General features: G+C 34.7%; 2 protein-coding genes across 8 annotated transcripts; one reads left to right on the top strand and one right to left on the bottom strand.

The window, feature by feature from the left end:
- The first annotated feature begins 4,120 nt into the window (after positions 1-4,120).
- Positions 4,121-7,049, top strand: LOC104736971 (putative choline kinase 3). 4 transcript variants are annotated; one of them, XR_015577530.1, is made up of 7 exons: positions 4,238-4,951; positions 5,719-5,840; positions 5,934-6,082; positions 6,181-6,232; positions 6,323-6,440; positions 6,515-6,663; positions 6,748-7,049. XR_015577530.1 is itself a non-coding variant. In XM_087480379.1 (7 exons), the coding sequence occupies exons 3-7, from the start codon at positions 5,836-5,838 to the stop codon at positions 6,853-6,855; spliced, it is 573 nt and encodes a 190-aa protein (XP_087336505.1). In that variant the 5' UTR covers positions 4,320-4,756; positions 4,846-4,951; positions 5,719-5,835; the 3' UTR covers positions 6,856-7,049. The 4 variants fall into 4 exon arrangements, 2 of the variants coding, with proteins under 2 accessions (XP_010455371.1, XP_087336505.1); XM_087480379.1 differs by lacking the exon at positions 6,181-6,232 and having other exon boundaries at positions 4,320-4,756; positions 4,846-4,951; positions 5,934-6,126; XM_010457069.3 differs by lacking the exon at positions 6,181-6,232 and having other exon boundaries at positions 4,121-4,951; positions 5,934-6,126.
- On the bottom strand, positions 6,949-9,323 carry LOC104736972 (uncharacterized). Of its 4 annotated transcripts, none has more exons than XM_087480380.1 (11): positions 9,263-9,323; positions 9,080-9,131; positions 8,908-8,969; positions 8,582-8,701; positions 8,318-8,417; positions 8,150-8,230; positions 8,010-8,059; positions 7,777-7,927; positions 7,602-7,658; positions 7,396-7,517; positions 6,949-7,303 (listed from the first exon to the last, which is right to left on the bottom strand). In XM_087480380.1, exons 2-11 carry the CDS (start codon positions 9,092-9,094, stop codon positions 7,093-7,095), a joined length of 969 nt encoding a protein of 322 aa, XP_087336506.1. In that variant the 5' UTR covers positions 9,095-9,131; positions 9,263-9,323; the 3' UTR covers positions 6,949-7,092. The 4 variants fall into 4 exon arrangements, with proteins under 4 accessions (XP_087336506.1, XP_087336508.1, XP_010455372.2 ...); XM_087480382.1 differs by having other exon boundaries at positions 8,330-8,417; positions 9,263-9,286; XM_010457070.3 differs by lacking the exon at positions 9,263-9,323 and having other exon boundaries at positions 9,080-9,233.
- Positions 9,324-18,187: the final 8,864 nt, after the last annotated feature.

Raw genomic sequence — 18,187 nt, 5'->3', positions numbered from 1 at the left:
ATTAATTCAAAATTTTCATAAATTTTACTTCTATAATATGCTAAACTACATTTTTATGTTAATTTTAGTATTTTTTTTAACGATATATTTTCAGTTTTTTTTTGTACAGCTTTAACATACAGTTTTTTCTTACAACTTTGTACTATTCAGTAAAAGTTTACAGGTTCAGCTTAAACCAAAAATGGCCATTAAACCAAAAACACCTTAGACCAAGGGCAGATCTACATGTAAAGTAGGTAGGGCACGTGTCCCACACAACTTTTTAAAATTAGTTTAAATGCTGAGTGAACAATAATATCACTTAGCCCATTTGGTTAATAGTGTCCTATGTTACGTAAGAATAGAGTGGTTCGATGCCCATCAGTTGCCATTTGTTCATATTTAAAACTTTTTTTGTTATATTTTCCATGTTTTTTATTACTGAATTTTTTTTTTAGGGTTAAATATGATGGGTACCCCAGATTTTAGGGTTAAATATGATGGGTACTCCAGACTACTTTTTTTTCTAGATCTGTCACTGTCTTGGACTGAATGCGATGTTCATACATGAGAGAAGTTCGAAATTGGTTCGTCAATAAAAAGAATAGTAGAAGACTATGAGTCGAATGGTAACTGCGGATTTAGTAGTGCGAGACAAAAAATTTGATAGTGCAGTACGGTTCAACTACGGTATATGCGAAACAAATATATTTGCGGGACAAGTGCGATTATTCCAGAATAAACGGTACAAAATTATGTTTGATTGGTGAAAAACAATTTATAGTGCGGATTTCATCTTATTTTATTAATAACTAGTATAATTATATATTTTCGTTTTTTATTAATAATTAGAGTTTTAATTTCTGAATTTTAAATACCAAAATGTATTTTAAATTAAAATTTGATTGGTAAAAATATTATTGCGGTTCACAATTAAATATTTGAATGGTAATAAAAATAAAGTCGACGGAGAGTACCATTAGAAACATTTTTATACAATTATGAACTTTGAAGATGTACGATACATTTTGTCTAAGAGAAAAAAGAAAAAAGAAAAATGTTTTAAAAAGGAAAGTGAGAGAAGAGAATGAGAGAGAAGAGGAGACAAGAAGAATATAGAGTGAGAGAAAAGGTGTATATATATATGATAAAAGAACATCTATATACATAATGATTTGTAATAATAAAAAGTAAAAAATAATCAAATGGTTATTAGTGACTGCGGTTTTGTGTTGGATCATAGGGTAAGAAGCTGAAAACAGTTAAAAAGCGGTCCATGCATTTTTTCTTCTTTCTGAAAACTGCAGTTTGCTTTTTTATTTTATTTTTTTAACACAGATTTATAAAAAATTGATGATTAGTAACACAGTTATTTCCTGCATACTTGCGGTTTTCAAAAACACAAAATGAAATACGCTAATTTTGTGTTTCCATTCACAACCTATATATGTTCGACTTTACAAGAAAACTTTTGCAAACTATAAAGTATCATTACTCATTAGGCCTTTAGTCTCGGCCTCCTAACTTTACCCTAGAAACTAAAATAGAGGTGCATATAATTTCTCTATAAGTTATTTCCTGCATAACCGAATCCATCCTACTACAAAAATCTAATCTACACCCAAGATCCTTAAGCCATTACCTTTAAAAATCATGTATCTCACCTTTCAATGTTTGACGGAATATATTCTGTGTATTTTTATGGACGAGAATGATAACAAAAGGTAATGGAAAATATTATAAAACAAAAGCACTTAAGAGAATATAATATAAAGGTGGCCAAATCGAAAAAAAAAACAAAAAGAGAGAAACGGTTGAAGGAGAAGTGGAGGATCAAATTTTGTTGAACAAAGGGCAAAAAACATTACGAATTGTTTAAAGAAGAGAGAAAAGACTCATGGAGGGGAATCTTGGCTCTCAACCAGACGTTACTTCTTAATTTCAACCCCATTTTTTTAACCCTTTTGACTTGATTCTCACATCATGTGGAGTCACAAGTAATCATTTATAGAAGAAAAAAAAATCATTTTAAACAAAATAAGTACTTAACTTACCAAAGATTTTACTGAGCATTGCTCTTATTATACAATTTCAAAGCATCATTTTTTTTCCATTTCAACAAATCATCACGTTTGAAAATTTAGTAATATATGTTTCTTTTCTCGTATCATATATATATCAAAATATCAAAATATATATACTGAAAATTTAGCACCACGTTTTTCTACTTTGATGTATCAATATATATATATATATATATATATATATATAAAAAATGGAGGAAAAATTATATAATAGGAAAAACTCTAGGTGAATAGGATCAACGATTTAAAAAATCTCAACGTTATCTTGTTCAATGAGTGTGTGGTACATTAAAACGTGTCGTATTGTCATTTGTTTAGTATGCAAGTGGAAGACAAGTTGAGTTCTGCAATATAACCGCGATATGGAGTAAGTAACGAAAGCTTATCTGTCTGAAAATTAGCAGCAAAAGGTCCGATTCAGTTAACTAAACGCCTACGTTACCCATTTAGTCATTACCTACTTTTGTCTAACTCACTCACCGTCCATAATTTTACATTACGTGTAGACGACATACCAGAGTATGTTACTACTATGTTATATTCCCTGTTTTAGAAATCCCCTCTAACACCAATTATATCATGTATAATTGTTAGATTAATGACTAATCTGTTATTTAATTATATATGTCTAATTTGATTATAACCCGTCGAATCTATTACTTTCTGCTTAATTTTTTTGTATACCAAATATTTTTAAAATCAAATATAAATCAAATATTTTTTTTATTAATTAGATATTTAAATTAAGAGTTTTCGATGTTTACAATAACTAATGTACAAACTTTTGATAAAAATCATAAAATTTTATTTAAGATTATATTTTTATGTGTTTACCATAATTTTAAGGACAATACTATAGTTTTATATTTTATTTGATTTTTTTAGTAGTAATAGAATTATAAATATATATAGTACTATATATTTTTACTTTATTATTAATTTAATAAAATAATCCTAAAACTAATCCTGATTAATTTTTGTTTAATCTCTTATTTTCTTGTTAGGTGTTAGGTCCATGGTGACCGCGCGATTAGCTCCTAACAATTTCTAAAACAAGAGTCATATATGATACCAAGAAGTATGAGTAGAGTTTAAACCAAAAAGAAACAAGCAAAACTGATTAGGGTAGTTAAAAAATAGTATAAATCATTATGATATTGGTAAAAATATCATGGACATGGACGTAAAGCGATCTCGATTTAATATATGTCTGTTTCTGTATCTCTTTTTTACAAGTTCAAAAAGTCTTCAAAATGCTTTCTAGTACTCTTTGAAAGTGTCATTGTCTAATCATGGTAAGATGATATACTATTACATTTTTATTTTGGCCCCAACTGGTCCAATAATGTCTATAATGTAAATGCCATGGCATTAACTATGTTGATTGGTACCTTTTGCGGGTAAATCATGCACCTATATGTTTTGGTCTTATCATCTTCTAACCATGTATTGTTTTCCAATTCCATCCAAACACACTTGACTGATATGGAATTTTGGTGTATTATTGTTGGTATGATCACACATAACTATGTTGGATTCATAGATCTTTATAAATCTGATTAGGATATATAACGTTTAGTTTGTGTTAGTATCGTCATTATATATATTATCATGCAAATTCTAACCCGCATAATGCAATGTTGTTGATAAATTAAAGTATTTTGTTTTAGCAAACTTATGCAATTGTGTCTAAGAAAATGTTGGAAAGAATGACATTAAAACTTTAATAGACTTTTGTTGTTGTCGATCTAAATGTTTTACAAACATGCTCTCGTTGAGAAGTCATTATTTTTAATAGAATTTATTTATTGTTTTAACAGAACGCAAAACGGGTTTCACATAACAAGAAATTTGTATGTTTTGAACTACTGCTATGGATTTCTATATTTTATAAAAAAAAATCAATATATCTTGTTGAAAAATAACAAATGATTTAATAATAACAACATAATAAAATATGCATATTCTATATTCAGAATCAATTACTAATACTACCACTCCAAACTTATCTATCCTTTTTACCTAAACAAACAATAGTTTCTGTTTCTCAATTACTTGTTATATATCTTGTCTGCTAGATTTCTTGAGTTTATTTTAATATTCACAATTCTACAAAATAATACCCTTTTATTTTATTTTATTTTTATTTGTCATGATCCTCTCAAATCGAACCCACCAAGACAATGAAATAGATCTTTCTTCCCTTTCTTGTGTAAAGATAAAAGTCCATAAATACTCTCTTTCAACACCTCTCTCATTCACCATGCAATTTGTCTTTCCTTCTAACCAAGACTTCTCTCCAACAATAACCAAAAATACATAGATATTTTCTTTCTCCGATTTCAAGATTCCCCAACACCTTTTTTTTTCCAAGATCATCTGCAACTCTCTTGGTAAAATAGGCTCTTCTTCTTCTTGCTAAGTTTGATCATACCGAAGACTTCTTGATCTATCAATATCAAAAACTAAGTACTTCTGTTTCAAGAAACAGAGTAGTTCTATTGCAAGAAACAGAGAATTTTCCCCCCTCCTAGATGGCGATAGGAATCTTTGGATTGATCCCAAGCTCATCACCAGACGAGCTAAGGAAGATTCTTGAAAAGCTTTCCACAAAATGGGGAGATGTAGTTGAGGATTTTGAGAGTCTTGAAGTGAAGCCGATGAAAGGAGCGATGACTAACGAAGTTTTCATGGTGAGTTGGCCGAGAAAAGAAACAAAATTTGGAAGTAGGAAGCTCCTTGTTCGTGTCTATGGCGAAGGTGTTGATGTTTTTTTTAACAGAGACGATGAGATTCGAACCTTTGAGTTTGTAGCTCGTCAGGGCCATGGACCTACGCTTCTTGGACGCTTCCCCGGCGGTAGAGTCGAAGAGTTTATTCATGCCCGGGTAAATTTTTTATTCTTTCATTTTTATTTATTTTCCAAGATGCTATAAAAAGAAAAAAGAAAAATTACTACTTTGACCAGTTCTGTACATATTTAGTTTTTGGCTGTGGATTTTTAAGTTTTCTCACCATTTTGGTTTATGAAGAGACCGGATTGAAACCAAATACCAGTTGGTTTTCGGTTTAATATTTCGGTATAAATTCGTTTTTATATAGAAAAGAATTGAGTGATTTTCATGTTTGGTTTTTCTTACGGTGCGGTTCATTTTTGTTTATTGGATTATGAAAAAAATGAAACCGAATAAAGTATACATATCTTTGGTTCATTTTTCGAATTTGGTTTGATCAGATTCAGGTTAAGTTAGACTATAGATTGAGCAAACCTTACCACTAAAATAATTGGTTTACCATTTACAGGAAAAGTTTGGCCTATTTTTAAAGAACTGAGGTTTAATCTGGTTATTTTTCTTCAGGTTTGCTCTGTTCGATATGTACAATTAGTGAAGCCAAATTGGTTTATGTTTTACTTGGTTTAATTTCGGATTCTTTTTCTGGCACAATTCTGGTCCAGACTCCAGCGCAAACCTTATCTTCATCTAATTGGTTCGGGTTTAGCTTGTGTAACATTATCACATATAGGAATTAGAATTTTTTTTGTCCCTTTTCAAAATGTGCTTGCATTAGATTCATCAGCAAATTCCTGTGTTGGCCTCTTTCCATTAAAAGATTGACACAGTATTAATTCTTGAATCTTGTAACTTTGGATCAGACACTATCAGCAACCGATCTACGTGATCCGAACATATCAGGTCTGGTTGCATCTAAGCTAAGAGGATTCCACAGCATACACATCCCTGGAGATAGAACTGTTCTCATCTGGGACAGGATGAGGTATAGAAACTGTAATATTATAAGTTTACCTCAAGCACTAAATGTTTTTATTAGATGAAAGTATGTATATCAATTGGAGCATTGAAATGACAGGACTTGGGTTGGACAAGCCAAGAATCTGTGTTCAAATGAACATTCAACAGAGTTTGGCCTAGATAACATTGAAGATGAAATCAACTCGCTGGAACAAGAAGTGAACAATGAACAAGAGATTGGGTTCTGTCACAATGATTTGCAGTGTGGTAACATCATGATTGATGAAGAAACCAATGCCATTACTATCATTGTAAGTCTCTTACTCATAAGCACAACTGTTCTTAACCTTTTTTCCTTTTTTCAGAATGGGGGAAAAAAAGTTAAAAACCCAATTTTTACTGTACCACTAAGTCGAGGTAAAACAATATCATCACACACATTGATGAACATGAGACTTCTCATTTATCTGTCTATTATAGTTTTTGAGACTTTTGGATTTTGTACAGGATTATGAGTATGCAAGTTATAACCCAATTGCTTACGACATAGCAAATCACTTCTGTGAGATGGTGGCAAATTACCATTCTGACACTCCTCATATCTTGGACTACACTCTATATCCAGGTACAGTAGTTAACTAAATAATAGTTTACCATTGAGAGAAGTAGGGTTTAAAATTCATGGTTTGGGAATTGCAGGTGAAGAAGAAAGGAGGAGATTCATCTGCAACTACCTCACCTCTTCAGGTGAAGAGCCAAGAGAAGAAGACATAGAACAACTCTTGGATGAGACTGAGAAGTATACATTGGCAAGCCATCTCTTCTGGGGATTATGGGGAATCATATCTGTAAGCTCATTCTCTCTCTTTCATTAGTTTAGATGATAACAACAACAGAAGCTTATGATTGTGTGCTAATGTGATTGTGTGCAGGGGTATGTGAACAAGATTAAGTTTGATTATATCGAGTATTCAAGGCAGAGATTCAAACAGTATTGGCTACGAAAGCCCCAGCTTTTATCTTTCTACCCATCCTCATAAGTAATAACTCTCCGTTTACTTTACTGTTTACTCTTTGCGAATAACGCTATACAAAACCGATGATGGATCTGTAATATAGCTATGTGCCAAAGCTAGATAACTGTGTATTCTTGTTTTCTGATACTATGTAATGAATGAGTGAACGTTATCAATACTCAGCACAATAATAATTCCAGTGCTACATTTACATGCAATCGCAATTTATTTTCGAGAAAAAACCATGTTGAGGATGGTGATCTAAGAATCCAGAGCTGCCATGGAATGCACGGTATCAATGACTGAGTCTATAAGGTCATGAGACTTGCTTGTACCTGCAAGCTTTAGATGTTTTGGTGCTTCAGCTCTATCGAAATAGAATGCACCAGAGACCAGCTTTTCTTTTGGCTGCAGTGCTAACCAAACAATTGTGTCTGCTCCTTGTTCACTTGTCCTAAGCTTACCTGCGAACCTGATTCACACAAGTTTAAAACATTCTTTAGTACAAAAAAAAGATGTTTGCTTTAAGCATAAAAGATGTTTTCTTTAGGAGAGTTATCTTACGATTCACTGAAACTTGGCAAACTCTTGGCAACACCAGGTGTCTCAGCCCATCCAGGGTGCATTGAGTAGAACCCTATGCCTTTGTTCTTATACTTATCAGCCCATTTTTCTGTTAGAGCCACCTAATCATTTTGACACAAACGAAATCAGAAAACTGAAAAAAAATAAGTTTCAGATTTTGACTAGTTGATTCTGATTTTACAGACCTGGATTCTTTTGCTCCGTGCATATTGTTCCACTCCATCGAACTTTTCACCATTAAACTGCAGAAGCATTATATGTAGATCTGATATATAAGTGGTTCAAACAGTTTTGAAGAGGAAGCAATTGAACATAATCAACTGTTGAAGATGATATATACTGTCCTGCAGATTGAGTTACCTGGAGATCTGTTGTAAGTGGCGAAGTGTACATTCCACCAGAGGAAACTGTGATGACTTTGGCGTCTGGTGTTGCTTTCTCCAACAGTGGAAGCATCAACTCTGTCACTGTATATGTCCCGAGTACATTCACCGCGAAGCTTAACTCGAATCTGATACAACAGATGAGCATAAGGGTATGAAATAGAAGATCAAATGATATTGGAATGCTCAAGAAAGATAACTGAGACCAACCCTTCAGGTGTAGTAGTACGTTTGTTCTCAAGCAAACCAGCATTATTCACCTAAAAAATTTGACAATCAGATTCAAAAATGTTCTAGACTGTAGAGTTTTATTAAAATGTTTTTCTAGGAAGTAGGAAACGAAAACATACCAGCACATGAACCGGAACATCCTTGGAAGCGAAACTCGAAGCAAAGGACTTTATTTCTTTAATGGAAGACAAATCACACACCTACGAAAATGAATCTGATATATATTATGCATATAAAAAAAATTATAGAACTTACAAAAATGAATTTTAAAGAAGATGATAACATACTTCAAGGTATACATTTTGGTTTCCTGTTGAGTTTTGAATCTTAGAAAGAGCCTCTTGTCCTCTTTCCTTGTTCCGGCACACCATGTAAACAGTTGCTCCACTGGAAAAAAAAAAAAAAAAAGAGTAAGCGGACAATATAAATTTGGATAGCATTCAGCTTCGAGCTTTCAACTATACTTTGGAAATAGCAAACAAACTCAAAAGACTATTCGACACAAGTCTATACAATTTGGTTCTTTCAATTATATAAGAAAGAAACCTTACCGTGAAGCAAGACCCTCTGCAGCAGCAAAACCAATACCAGAGTTAGCTCCAGTAACCACACAATTCTTTCCTTCAATTTGTATCTGCATATCTTCAGGTTTGAACTTCTTCGAATGCTCTCTACCAAAAAAAATCACAACAAGTACATCAATCACTTCTCCATAATAGAGTTCCTCAAGTTACTAATTCAATTTTTGAATCTTTCCACACATTCTAAAACCTTCACTTATATTAATCCACACAATCATATACATACTTCTCAAAATCCATAAAAATCAAAACTTTTCATCTCCACAGGATAAAAAAATGTAGAAACAACAACTTACAAGAGACCATTCTTGGTGAAGTTCATATAGCCAAAAACCCCAAAAGCGGTTGATCTCCATGTCTACAGATCAAAATCAGACAAAAGTTGTCATTCCGACACTGGCTAGACAGAAACAAAACAAGCTATAGGGAAATGAGTGGTTCCGAGGACAAGTAAAAAAACGGACGTACCTTTAAGAGAAACATTTCCGTGAGTTGGAAGATATTGATTCGATTCGAGTTCCTGTGTTGATGGAGAAGAGATGTGTTAGATTTAGCAAATGGTGCAGGAGAGTTATGTCAAATTCGTCGATTGGAAAATAGTGAGAGAGAGAGGTTCCGGTAGGGGTTGTGCCACGTAGAAGAGAGCCTCACCGTGACAAGAACTACTGATGACGTAGCACATCTTTTTCAGAATATTTTTCCTAATATAACTTTTTGTTGAAAAAAAAAAAATTGTTTTCGTAAAAGGACAAGAATTTGTTTAATAAAAAAATTTCTTCCTATTAAATTGGAAAGAAAAAATTCAATTCGACATATTTGTTAACTCAGTAACTCAAATTTTTTCAACCTCGAGGTAAAGAAAAGGATTAGGATTTTGAATCTGATTAATATACATTTTGTATATGTAATAAACTGAATATACAGCTCAGACTTTGAGTAGCAAAGTGAGTTAAAAATAGTATTTGTATATTTTCTGGATATGCAACAAAGTTTGTGTATGTAGTTTTGTGGAAATCAAAAATAAATTTAGTGTATTTTTACAATATTTTTCTCTGTAAAATGCAAAGAAGTTATTTAATAACAAAATAATTTATGGATGAAGTAGTTTATTAAAATGGAATATACAGTAGATAGCACAAAAAACAGAACATAATTAAGAAAATACCACAATTGTACAGTGGTTGTGAGAGAGTATTCTCTCTCTTCAAATACAATTACACTCTACCTATTTCATATATTACATGTTATTTGTTTAAATCTATCTTAACATTTTTAGAGTACATTTTTGTGCCACTTTCTCTTATCTTTGTATCCAAACAAATCCACACTAAATTCTCTACAATTCTTACAATCAAACACAATTATTTCTTTATTTGATAATATTAATTTCCTAATATCAAACACAATGATGGGGTTTGAATTTTTATAAACGGATATATATTTTAAAAATTGTCTTACTATATTTGTAACCAAACAAATATATCCACATATAGAGTTCGGAATACATTTTTGGAGTACAATAGGATGCCATCACTTTTTACCAACTCCGGGTCGGGGTTTTTAACTAAAATTATAACCGATTCAATTATCCGGATCCTCCTTAAGATTTCCGAATATTTTGGGCCCATTTTTAATCAATAGCATATTTATTCACATCGAATTAATGCCACTTATTGCCAATTATTGTCCATTGTATCTTAGAAAAGATCTAATTTGTATGCCGAATTTCTAGGATCGAGTTTAACAAAAAAAATTGATAACACAAATTATGTAATCACATCTTCTTAATCACATCCCTATAATATAACAACTAATTCAAAATAAATACATATTAAGAAATATCTAATTTGTGTTTATTAAACGATTACATATTTGGTAAAATCTTATTAGTTTTATATGTACACTATTAATCCAATAATATTAATTGAGAATCATAATAAGAATATGTCATATCATTCATTCATAAATCATAACTAACCAAATCGTAAAATATATATTCATAACTTGCGAATCAAGAGTTTGTACAAAATCCTACCTACTACCGCTAACAGTATATATATAGATGCAATTCACCATCGATTACAAGCACTTCTAAACTATTTTACAGTATCATATCAACAAAATAATAGACCGTGGTGTACCACGGGGTAAAATCTAGTATCTTGTTATTTTTTTATAGAACGAAATTATATGTCGGTTTGGGTTCACAAATAAAATGGTTAGGGTTTAGATTTTACAATTAGAACAAAATTTTATGTCGGTTTGAGTTCACAAATGAGATGGTTCGGGTATAGATTTTACAATTAGAACAAAATTATATGTCAGTCTGAGTTCACAAATGAGACGGTTAAGGTTTAGATTTTTCAATTAGAACGAAATTATATGTCGGTTTGGGTTCACAAATGAGATGGTTAGGGTTTAGATTTTACAATTAGAACGAAATTATATGTTGGTTTTGGTTTACAATTTAACGCTATTTAGTTCAATATAACATGTAAAATATAAATATTACATGCTATTTTAAAAAATCTAACCAAATCTTTCACTCTTTCTATCTAACACTAAAACAAAAAAAGAAGATATTTATGTCTTTTTACTCCAAAAAAACGTGAGCCTTATGGTATTTTCCTAAAAAAAATGTTGTTGTGGTATTTTCTTTATTTTACTCAATATTTGTGGTATCTACTAATATTACCCTTATTAAAATTAGGTGATGATTCATATAACTCAAAATAGTGTTATTTATCAATTATATAATTTCATTAGTTGCAAGGTTTTTAGTTTTTAATATTCACGATTGAATTGTCTGAGGCTTCCCCTGCTTACTAAGAGAATGACTTTGGTTATCAGAAACCAAAATGGCTTTTGAAAAAAATAGATTCTTGTCATTTGCAGGGAGAGTGGTGCTACTTAGTTTGGCGATTGCAAGTTTAACAAACTCTCGGATTTCAGCTTTTTAATTGCTAAGTGCTTGTGTCCATGTAGTAGAAAGATTTTTTGCAGCGTTTATTTGGTCACGTCATGATCTTAATGTGTGGAAAAATAAAATGGCATGGAAAAGGATGTTTGTATACCTAAGCATGAAAGGTGGACTAGAGTTATAAATGATTATGGAGGTTTACAAAGTGAGTTGTTTCAAGCTAGTATGGAAAATAGTCTCAAGTACAAATTTTCTTTGGGTTAATTAGATCATATGGAATCCACAAGCAAGGGGTCTTGGATGTGGAAGAAGTTTCTCAAATACATTATCACAAGCCCATGATTTTCACTTGATGGAGGTTAAAAGTTTCTCAAATACATTATCACAAGCCCATAATTTTCACTTGATGGAGGTTAAAAGTTTCTCAAGGAGTTTTGCACCCACACTCACTTTCTCCAAAAGTATTAACATTCACACCCACTTTCTACTACCACTATACTTTCTTTCTGTAAAATTACAACTTACCCCTCAGACTAAACAAACACAAACAATTTCTATTCTATCAAACTTTACTTACCAATCTCTATTCCATCTCTTATCACTAGTTTTTATTTACTAATGAACCCACAGTAAAAACCCAAAATCGAAAATTCCCTAAACCCTAAATCACCAATTCGAACAAACCCTAATTTTCAGTTCCGCAAAATCTCAAACCCTTGAATCTCTCCAATCATTCCTTCTATCCGATTACTTGCATTTTGTTCCGTTTTCCCTTTAATTTCTCGCTGGCAACCTCATTCGCAGAGATGACAGAGACCCGCCGTCGTATATCCAAATCGTCGGTCGATGACCCCTCATCGAGCACTGTTGGTGATAATTCTTCCGAGTGGGATGATCTGTTCCCTCGTCGTCTGTTCGCAACTGACCGTTATCCCGACGCTCGGTTGAATGTTTACTCACGACCAGATATCCTGACCGCCATTTACAAGGTCCTCAAAGGCACTCCTCAATTCGATCGGAATCTTAGTTCAAGTCTGGGTGCTTTATTCAGGCTTTGTATTAGTGAGTCTCCTATCTCTTGCAAATTACTCCACGCTCTGCTTTGTAGGCAGGTTTTGTCCAAAAAGAAGTACGAGATGTGGATTTTTTTCGGTGGATACCCTCTCAGATTTTCTTTAGTTGAATTTGGTGTTGTAACTGGCCTTCCATGTGGTGAATTTCCGGAAGATTACGACCCTGAAGACGAACCTGCTCCCGACTCTGATGATGAATGTTATTGGGACAAGTTGATTGGGGAAGATCGTAAGGCCACCCTAGCTGATGTCCACCATACATTTGAAGACCCTACTATCAAGGATCTAGATCGGAAGCTTCAGCTTGTGTTGCTTCTCATAGTCAATGGTGTACTCATAACCTCCAACCAAACGCATAAACCAACTTGGAAGTATGTTCAGATGCTTGAAGACATAGACTCCTTCCTAGCATTTCCTTGGAGCAGAGAATCATTCTTGAAGACTATTTCAACTATGAGACCTGATTTTAAATCCCAATCCAAACCAGTGGCTAAAAGACTTAAACGGCAGGGCAATGTTCACAAACCAACGGACCCCTTGAAGTGTTTCACCGAGACGTTACAACAGAAGACCTTCCGTTTGCATGCCTGAGAACAGGAAACTTCAGGCTCAGATTGACACCCTCTGATTCCGTAGGCAGTTAAGTCTACCACTACGGCGCACCATTAGGAGGCCTGCATTTGTTACTCCCACCACTCGTAAGGATTCATCGCCTTCTTCTGTTGCAGACCAGGTGTTTAATTTTGGTCTAGAGATTCCTGCAGAGAACGCTGGAGAGAATGTCACTGTCTGAACACCACCCACAACTCCTCAACAGTCTCCTACCAAAGCAGTCACATCTCCTGATGATATCCTTTATAACGCGCACGACTGGGAACACTATGTCCACCCGTTTGGGACACCGGTATGTAGTTGTGTTCGACGGTTCTGTTTCTAGCATCTTTGTTTGTATATTGAACCATGTTAATCAAATATACAGGAAGCTTTTGTTGGAAACCCGTCCGCTATTAAAGATGTTGTGCCGGATGTTTCACGTAAATCCGATCAGGACTCTTGCCTCAAGCCCATTTATGACACCGAGACTAAGGCTAGACACACTTTGTTACTCAAATGACTTTTCAATAACAGCAATCCCTGGTATATGAAACTGTCACCAAACCTTCTCCCTTCGATGACCAATCGATACACTCCCAATATCTTCCCGGCTTCACAATCTAATTGTGTAACCGGTGCCAAACTTACACTGTCCATGTGGACACATTTCTTTAAACATGATTTTTCAGATTTTGACCTGAACCAAGTCAACTCCGCTGACCATATATCTCCACAACCCCTACAACCTTACACCAGCTTGTTACAGGGATTTATAGGGAACTCTAATCTCAATCCTGAATTACCTCCATCCAGTCCTGTCTTTGCCGGTACACCATCTGATGGTATTGAGGTATTTATTTACCAAATCCCCTTAACATACTGACCGACTATGTCTCTATCATCAAGTATATTTGACTACCCAGTCGCTTGATGATAATGATGCAGGGAATCGACACTGCTAATGTGTTGGAACCCACTCCCCCACCTTTAGCCATATGTTGGATCGAGGTAAGCAATTATGTCAATTTGGTGTGAAGTTTTATACCTCTCCACATGGACAAGTCTCGATCTACATATCCATTTGATTATAAAATAATGGATGTACCGATTGCGTGCATTCGGTGTCCACATAAACATCATCATTTCCCTACGTCCTTCTTGCAAGACACTAATGTGGGCATTGACAGTGCTTGTCCCCTTGAGGTACTGCGGATACATCTTACCTACCTAACAATTTGTTTTCTTTCCCTATTTCCCCTCATAGTTTGTTTCTTTAGGATTCTGGGCGTCAGTCCCCTCTTCAGAGCAACGAATCTGACAGCGAAGACACAAAGGTATTGCACCCTTATTTACTTTGCCTCACTGCCTAATAGTTTGCTAAAAACAGTCCACCATTTCACTTCAAAGAGCAATGCTACTCCCCCATACCATGTTGCTCTCAGTGATTCTTCGCCAGCCTGACCTACACAAACGAGTGTTCTCTCGGACGCAGAAGTGGCCCTTATCTCGGCTCTTATGCGGTCACCTACCTGTCCACCGTCCCATCTTCCTGAGCCTCTACTCAGTGTCGACAAAGATTTAGCAGCTCTCATGAAAAAAACACTGAAATAATGCCCAAACACGTAATTTTCTACACATCCTATTATGTAATTTTCCCTTTGTTCAAACAATATCAGATCAAGGAACTAACTGTGGATACCCTATTCAAAACTTCCAGATTACACATTACCAAATGTGGTTACCCAATTGACAACTTATTTTTTAAACAACTGTCCAAGCCTAAGAATTGGGTTAGTACTTTGGTAAAAATTTTCTATCCAGCAACTTCTGCATAATGTTTTAGTTTCTTGATTACTTACACATTTTCATCCTCTGTTCTCAGCATATGGAGGTTTTAGTGGATTTACTCAAGAAAAAGCATAATCATGTCCTCTCTATTGAGCTATCTCTGTTCCTTTCCCCCCTGGCTTGGGAACTACTTGCAAGGGAAATATGCTTCCTTCTGTTGAGCCAAAATTAAGTCCAGAGTCAAGTGGGATGAAAAGTTAAAACGTAAAACATATGGCGCTCCATCAGAGTGGTTTGTGGATTAGAGCATGTTATATATTCCAATGATTTGGGACGATTCTCATTGGGTTGGTTTAGTTATCAATCTCCCCAAATGGAGCATAGAAATCCTCGATCCTAATGTCACTCTATACGACGATGATAAGGTCGCCCAACATATAGCCCCGTTCACAGAGCAGCTGTGGTACCTTATTTATAAACTTTGCACACCGCCTTCAACCCAGGAACATGGATTCACTCCATTCACTTGGTCGAGGGTCCAAGATGTTTACGTCAATGAGGGAACTGGTGATTGTGGTCCGCTTGCCATGAAATTCCTAGAAATCGTCGCTACGGGATTTGGTCCAGAACTCATGTCAAAGATCACCGACAAAATCGTCAATGATATCAGGGCTCAATACGCGTTGGAAAGCTATAAGGAATATGTTGTACCCATCTATGATTAGTTTCAAACTTTCAGAAACCTTTTTAAGATTTCCTATCTTTATGTTTGTATCCTACCTGTACTTGTACCATAAACCTATTTGATGTTCTTAACATTTTCCACCTACGTTTTTAATTAATCACTTGTCCACATGGATACTAGAATCGTATCCACTTTCTTAGATACTAGAATTGTATCCACGTGGATACTAGAATCGTATCAAAAGGGTAAAACTGTTTTTTCAACGACCTAACCATGTGGACACACATTTTTGGACACACATTTTTACCTAATCAGACTCTGGATAGCTAAGTTGTCATACTACACATATACAAATGTCTTTTGGTAAACCAATTTTTAATCCGACGAAGTATAACCTTATCTACAAAGCTACAAATCAATGTTTGCGAATGTGGGAGTCAATTACTATACATATACATTTGGTCTTATTGTAACATGTATTTGGTTTTGCGTTGGTAAACATATATATAATGTTACTATTATCAAAGACATGAATTAACAGAAATCTCAACCCCTAAACCTCAACCATCAATCTAAACAGTATATAATACAACCCTACACCATAAACCCTAACCCCTATATTGTCAAACCCTAACCCCTAAACCCTAAATTGTCAAACCCTAACCCCTATATCGTCAAACCCTAACCCCTAAACCCTAAACCCTAAACCCTAACCCTTTAATCAGAAAATCATAAACCCTAAACCTTTCAAGCACAATACATTGAATATATGGCGAAACCAAAACGAATTTCGTTTCACTGCAACTCTACATAATCGTTACTCCCACAAAGACATGGACACAAAAACCAGGTTTACGTTTCATCCACAAAAACCTGACCACGTGGTTTCATTTGTCAAGTCATTCCCACACCCACGAAAACCTACGCCAATGGATTTGTATGCAAATCTACATAATCGTGGACACAAGTACTTGGATGGTTCATTATGTATTCCACACAATGTCGATGGAATACATATGGTCATACATACGTGGATTGCAACCTTTGACTCGTAACAATACCAACAAATAATGATACAGTCCCAATTGATCCACAAAAACCCAACCACGTGGTTACTTGTTGCTACTATAGTTTTAAGGATAACGTTATTCTCACCAAATAATAGAACCTTAATGTAAGTGTGGTGTCTTTCAAATCTAACAAATTAACAACAGACTTTTGTTCATCAAAGATGACACGAAGGAGTCGAACAACAATGGGGATATTGGGGACAACCGAGTCTACACTTCAACAGACTTTTTTTACATCATAACAAACAAAGTAACAGTTTCACCGTGGATATCTAGGATGACCCAGTCGACACTTCGTCTTTGGCTGTGATAATTGATCGAGGGCCATGAATGCACCTATATCAGTAGATCACACATCTACATATGCGAGGGCCCAACTTTGATAACTATATCAGCCACAAACAAATCTGCATAAGCAAGTGTTATTATTCACCCACACTGCGTACGGATTGTCTTTTTCTAGACATTTGGAGAAGAAGCAATAGTAGCTCGACTGTTTATTTGACCACCACAAGATATCTTCCGACTTGTCAAGTCGGACGGTTGAGAGACATTCCTTAGAGTATACAACATCCACTCCTTGGTTACCTGCAATTAACAAGTTCTTCAACGCATTCACACCTTCTTCACCCAAATAAGAGGCAACTTTTGCAAGCACCTCGGATGGCATGTGCAACTCGGTATTGGATGCGACCTGCAAATCATTGTGGAGATTGTCAAACTGTCATTAAGTTACATGATTGGTAGTCTTAAATCAAGTCAACTATGATATGAAATAAAACGAATCTAACCAGTGGCAGATGCAGAAGTCATTTTTATATGGGGCACAATCTTAAAGAAATGATATTTTTGTTGATGTTAATAAATATACTACACAACTTAGCATTTTTACCAGGGGCACGACCTTAAGAAACTGAAAAAATTTCTTGATTTTGATAGATATACCACACAAATTAGCTAATATTTACAAGAATTAAGAAAATGAGTATGGGGCACTTGCCCCACCCCTCATACAACTAGATCCGCCCCTGAATCTAACACTTACGGTCACTTCATGTCGATGAGTATTGTCCATCAGCAACAACAGGTTATTTTAGATCCACAACAGTGTCTTTGCCTTTCAGAGGTTCATAACCTTTATATATGGTGACATTTATAGTTAGGGCTACTTAAGTATTCGTTACACTAAAGGCATCATACTGTATCCATGTGGACTGAACTTAGCTCAACCTCATTCTACCAACTATATCCATGTGGATTATTTGATGACTGTTTGAAAGTTTGCTTTATAAACGGGTTGTTCCCCGAGAGAACACAAAGAAAGGGGAAACATGGTTCTTCAACAAATAACGGCCCTCCTCCTACACCTTTGACAACGACCAAACATTACCCTCTCCCGCATAGTGCTTTGACACGAAGGAGTGATCGTGAACCCGAACCGGAGTC

Source organism: Camelina sativa, chromosome 13, assembly GCF_030686135.1.
Source record: "Camelina sativa cultivar CO46 ecotype springtype chromosome 13, ASM3068613v1".
Lineage (NCBI taxonomy): Eukaryota > Viridiplantae > Streptophyta > Magnoliopsida > Brassicales > Brassicaceae > Camelina > Camelina sativa.
Note: the sequence above shows the minus strand (reverse complement) of the source record. Positions and strands in the feature narration are given on the sequence as shown.

Bases quoted from the DNA above. Each gene is read 5' to 3' on its own strand.
- LOC104736971 (XM_010457069.3), top strand. From the start codon at position 4,598: ATGGCGATAGGAATCTTTGGATTGATCCCAAGCTCATCACCAGACGAG. The intron at 5,841-5,933 runs GTATAGAAACTG...TTGAAATGACAG, and splicing joins CTCATCTGGGACAGGATGAG to GACTTGGGTTGGACAAGCCA. The intron at 6,441-6,514 runs GTACAGTAGTTA...TGGGAATTGCAG, and splicing joins GGACTACACTCTATATCCAG to GTGAAGAAGAAAGGAGGAGA.
- LOC104736972 (XM_087480380.1), bottom strand. The intron at 8,231-8,317 runs GTATGTTATCAT...TCATTTTCGTAG, and splicing joins ACCAAAATGTATACCTTGAA to GTGTGTGATTTGTCTTCCAT. The intron at 7,304-7,395 runs GTAAGATAACTC...TGTGTGAATCAG, and splicing joins TTGCCAAGTTTCAGTGAATC to GTTCGCAGGTAAGCTTAGGA.